The sequence below is a fragment of the Callionymus lyra genome, chromosome 8 (assembly GCF_982586985.1).
Source record: "Callionymus lyra chromosome 8, fCalLyr1.hap1.1, whole genome shotgun sequence".
NCBI lineage: Eukaryota > Metazoa > Chordata > Actinopteri > Syngnathiformes > Callionymidae > Callionymus > Callionymus lyra.
This window is the reverse complement of record NC_141825.1, coordinates 25,155,107-25,160,106: the sequence shown is the minus strand read 5'-3', so window position 1 is coordinate 25,160,106 and position 5,000 is coordinate 25,155,107. Positions and strand designations below refer to the sequence as shown.

The 5,000-nt window shown below is 45.0% G+C and overlaps 2 protein-coding genes across 3 annotated transcripts in view; one reads left to right on the top strand and one right to left on the bottom strand.

Moving 5' to 3' along the window:
* cbfb (core-binding factor subunit beta) overlaps positions 1-2,514 on the top strand; it is a 25,276-nt gene extending 22,762 nt beyond the window's left edge. Inside the window, exons 4-7 of the mRNA XM_087797908.1 lie at positions 217-333; positions 586-681; positions 815-869; positions 2,254-2,514. Of these exons, the coding sequence (XP_087654034.1) occupies positions 217-333; positions 586-681; positions 815-844 (243 nt within the window). The 3' untranslated portion in view covers positions 845-869; positions 2,254-2,514. The remainder of the gene's footprint in view (positions 1-216; positions 334-585; positions 682-814; positions 870-2,253) is intronic.
* A 672-nt stretch (positions 2,515-3,186) lies between these two features.
* Positions 3,187-5,000, bottom strand: part of LOC148074369 (putative E3 ubiquitin-protein ligase HERC4) — an 18,197-nt gene continuing 16,383 nt past the window's right edge. For both annotated transcript variants that reach the window (XM_087798044.1, XM_087798045.1), the window contains exon 21: positions 3,187-3,473. In XM_087798044.1, the coding sequence (XP_087654170.1) occupies positions 3,265-3,473 (209 nt within the window). In that variant the 3' untranslated portion in view covers positions 3,187-3,264. The remainder of the gene's footprint in view (positions 3,474-5,000) is intronic.

Sequence of the window (5,000 nt, the reverse complement as noted above, 5' to 3'; positions counted from 1 at the left end):
ACCCACACACAGGGGTGTGGTCTCCTGTGCAGCACCAGTGCATTGTGGGTAATTGTGGTAAAAGAAGTGTGTGTGTTTAACCTCAACATCTGTTCTGGTGTGTGTCTCCAAAAATAGCAGCAGTTGTGTAGAAGACTGTTTTTTTTGTGTCTAGTTCTTGTGCCGGGACCGAAGTGAGTCCAGAGAAAGACTCCATAAGTTGTTGTGTGTCTTCAGGTTCACCTCAAAGCTCCCATGATCCTCAACGGCGTGTGCGTCATCTGGAGAGGCTGGATCGACCTGCAGAGGCTGGACGGGATGGGCTACCTGGAGTACGACGACGAGCGCGCACAGGTGACACACACACACACAAACACACAAACACACACAAAAGTGTAGGAGTTGTTAACACTGTTGTCGTAACTCTTGTTGTAATAACAGTCGTAGTTAAGTGAGTTGTTGTACAGTTTAACACTGTGATGACAAAACCGCGGTCCTAGTCTCTGTAGAATTACACACAATTAATCTTAATCTTTGTGTGTGTATGTGTGTGTGTGTGGGGGTGTGTGTGTGTGTGTGTGTGTGTGTGTGTGTGTGTGTGTGTAGCACGAGGACGCCCTGGCTCAGGCAGCTTTTGATGAGGCGCGGCGTAGAACCAGAGACTTCGAGGAGAGAGACCGATCACACCGAGAGGACCTGGAGGTGAGACAGTTGTGACATCACACTTGTGACATCACACCTGTGACATCACACCTGTGACATCACACCCATGGCTCAGTCCACCTGAGACCCGAGAGACTCCCGGACTGAACCCCAAACTTGTGTTTGTTTGTAGGACTCTGTGGTTTCTAAAATCTGGGACTGATGAACGTACGCAAGGAAAGAACAAGGTGTGTGTATGTGTCCCTGTTGTGTGTCCGCGTGTGTGTCCGTTCTGTTGTATGATGTATTCAAATGAAATACACACACTCTCCAATCACACGCACACTTTTACACACCCACACACCCACACACACGCACGCAACTACACACACACACTCTCACAGAAACACGAAGACTTATACACACACAAACCAAAACAGACAAACACACTCTCTCATATACACACACAAACCAAAACAGACACACACACTCTCTCATATACACACACAAACCAAAACAGACACACACACTCTCTCATATACACACACAAACCAAAACAGACACACACACTCTCTCATATACACACACAAACAAAAACAGACACACACACTCTCTCATATACACACACAAACAAAAACAGACACACACACTCTCTCATATACACACACAAACCAAAACAGACACACACACTCTCTCATATACACACACAAACAAAAACAGTCACACACACTCTCTCATATACACACACAAACAAAAACAGTCACACACACTCTCTCATATACACACACAAACCAAAACAGACACACACACTCTCTCATATACACACACAAACCAAAACAGACACACACACTCTCTCATATACACACACAAACAAAAACAGACACACACACTCTCTCATATACACACACAAACAAAAACAGACAAACACACTCTCTCATATACACACACAAACAAAAACAGACACACACACAGCGACAAACACTCCCACACACACAGGCAGACACACACAGACACACACACAGACAAACAAATAATTTAACTTTACAAAATCTATCTTCTCTCTCACGTCATCTGGTGCGACTCGTCATGTCTGTTGTTGTTGGTTTTGTTGCCTTAATTATTCAAAGTTATCCCTCTAATGCTCAGAAGTCTGGAGGTCAGAGGTCACCTGTCACCATGATGGATGAAGACATCCACCTCAAGTGTGTGTGTGTGTGTGTGAGAGAGACGTCTCTCACACACACACACACACACACACTTGTGTCAGAGAGACTTGCTCGTGAATGATGAGCCGGCACTAAAAGCATTAATATATCATTAGCATTGATCGCCATCACAAACACACAAACACAAACACACACACATTCACAAACAAACACACACATGCATTCGCACACACAGCAGATCTGCACAGTGTGCAGTTGTCGTAACTGAGTGGAGTCTGAGAGGATCAATACTAAGTTCTGAACACACACACACAACAGAACACACACACACACACACACACACACACAACAGAACACACACACTGCATTAGCAACAGTAAGTGGAGAACTGGTTGTGTAGTAGAGTGAACAAACATCAGTCACGTGACTGTTAACCTTTGACCCTTAACCTCTCCCCTCCGCCCAGACGGCAGCAGGAGCTCCGCCCATCACGACCTGGATCACAGGACGACGAAGATCATTTTCACGTCCATCACCGTATTTAAAGTCACACGACGTGTCATCAACCCGCGTCGCACGCGTCCGTGACATCATTGGCTGTCATGTGACATCATCGGCTGTCATGTGACATCATCGGCTGTCATGTGACATCATTGGCTGTCATGTGACCACGCTTGTTTGTTTTGACAGTCTGGATGAATAAATTCTCTGTTTTTGTTCCCTGAAATACTTTTCTCTTGTTTTTGTGTCAAACGTTTGTTCAATGTGTGTGTGTGTGTGTGTGTCCGTGTGTGTCCTTGTGTGTCCTTGTGTGTCTGTGTGTGTCCGTGTGTGTTTGTCCGTGTCCGTGTGTGTCCGTGTGTGTTTGTCCGTGTCCGTGTGTGTGTGTGTGTGTGTCCGTGTGTGTCTGTGTGTGTCCGTGTGTGTTTGTCCGTGTCCGTGTGTGTCCCTGTGTGTCTGTGTGTGTCCGTGTGTGTTTGTCCGTGTCCGAGTGTGTCCGTGTGTGTCCGTGTGTCCGTGTCCGTGTGTGTCCCTGTGTGTCCGTGTGTGTCCCTGTGTGTCCCTGTGTGTCCCTGTGTGTCCGTGTGTGTTTGTCCGTGTCCGAGTGTGTCCGTGTGTGTCTGTGTCCGTGTCAGTGTGTGTGTCCGTGTGTGTCCCTGTGTGTCCCTGTGTGTCCCTGTGTGTCCCTGTGTGTTTGTCCGTGTCCGAGTGTGTCCGTGTGTGTCTGTGTCCGTGTCAGTGTGTGTGTCCGTGTGTGTCCCTGTGTGTCCCTGTGTGTCCCTGTGTGTCCGTGTGTGTCCCTGTGTGTCCGTGTGTGTCCGTGTGTGTTTGTCCGTGTGTGTCCGTGTCCATGTGTGTCCGTGTGTGTGTTTCGGAATTAAATTCCAAAGTTCACGCCTCAGTTTGACAAGGTTTTATTTTGAGAGACATCACACAAGGACAGGTTCTGTGGGGTCACAGAGGACGACACTCCTGGTCACCTGTGGACCCTCCGGTCGTCCCTCAGAGCTTCCTTCAGTTTGCTGCTCAGCACCGTCCTGCTGGAGTACAGCGGCAGCTCCAGTTTACTGAAGCACGTCTGGCTCTCAGGACAGAAGGCGTCGCCCTGGTCTGGAAGAACCGCGATGATCATCTTCACACTGGAGACTCCTGAGAAGCCCACCCTCTCGAAACCAGTCACGAACCCTGGTGAGAAGGAATGAAGGAGGTGAAGGTAAGGGTGGAGATGAAAGTGGATGAAGGTGGAAGAGGTGAAGATGAAAGTGGTGGAGATAGAGATGGATGAAGGTAAAGGTGGAGCAGATGAAGGTAAAGGTGGAGGAGATGAAGGTAAAGGTTGAGGAGATGAAGATGGATGAAGGTGAAGATGAAGATTCTAAAGGTCAAGGCCGAGGAGATGAAGGTAAAGATAAAGATAAAGGTGGAGGAGGTGAAGATGAAGGTGGAGAAGATAGAGATGGATGAAGGTAAAGATGGAGCAGATGAAGGTGGATGAAGGTAAAGATGAAGATGGATGAAGGTAAAGATGAAGATGAAGGTGGATAAAGGTAAAGATGAAGATGGATGAAGGTAAAGATGAAGATGAAGGTGGATGAAGGTAAAGATGAAGGTGGAGGAGATGAAGATGAAGGTGGATGAAGGTAAAGGAGATGAAGATGAAGGTGGAGGAGATGAAGATGAAGGTGGAGGAGATGAAGATGAAAGTAAAGATGAAGATGAAGGTAAAGATGAAGATGGATGTAGGTAAAGATGAAGATGAAGGTAAAGATGAACATGAAGGTGGAGGAGATGAAGATGAAGGTGGATGAAGGTAAAGATGAAGATGAAGATGGATGAAGGTAAAGATGATGATGAAGGTAAATATGAAGATGAAGGTAAAGATGAAGGTGGATGAAGGTAAAGATGAAGATGAAGATGAAGGTGGATGAAGGTAAAGATGACGATGAAGGTAAAGATGAAGATGAAGATGAAGGTGGAGGTAAAGATGACGATGAAGGTAAAGATGAAGATGAAGGTGGAGGTAAAGATGACGATGAAGGTGGAGGTAAAGATGACGATGAAGGTAAAGATGAAGATGAAGAAGAAGGTAAAGATGATGATGAAGGTAAAGATGAAGGTAAAGATGAAGATGAAGGTACAGATGATGATGAAGGTAAATATGAAGATGAAGGTAAAGATGAAGATGAAGGTGGAGGTAAAGATGAAGGTAAAGGTAAAGATGACGATGAAGGTAAAGATGAAGGTAAAGATGATGATGAAGGTAAAGATGAAGATGAAGGTAAAAATGAAGGTGGATGAAGGTAAAGATGATGATGAAGGTAAAGATGAAGGTAAAGATGATGATGAAGGTAAAGATTATGATGAAGGTAAAGATGAAGATGAAGGTAAAGATGATGATGAAGGTAAAGATGATGGTGAAGGTAAAGATGAACATGAAGGTAAAGATGAACATGAAGGTAAAGATGAAGATGAAGGTAAAGATGATGATGAAGGTAAATATGAAGATGAAGGTAAAGATGATGATGAAGGTAAAGATGATGATGAAGGTAAAGATGAACATGAAGGTAAAGATGATGATGAAGGTAAAGATGATGATGAAGGTAAAGATGAACATGAAGGTAAAGATGAACATGAAGGTAAAGATGAAGATGAAGGTAAAGATGATGATGAAGGTAAATATGAAGATGAAGGTGGATGAAGGTAAAGATGATG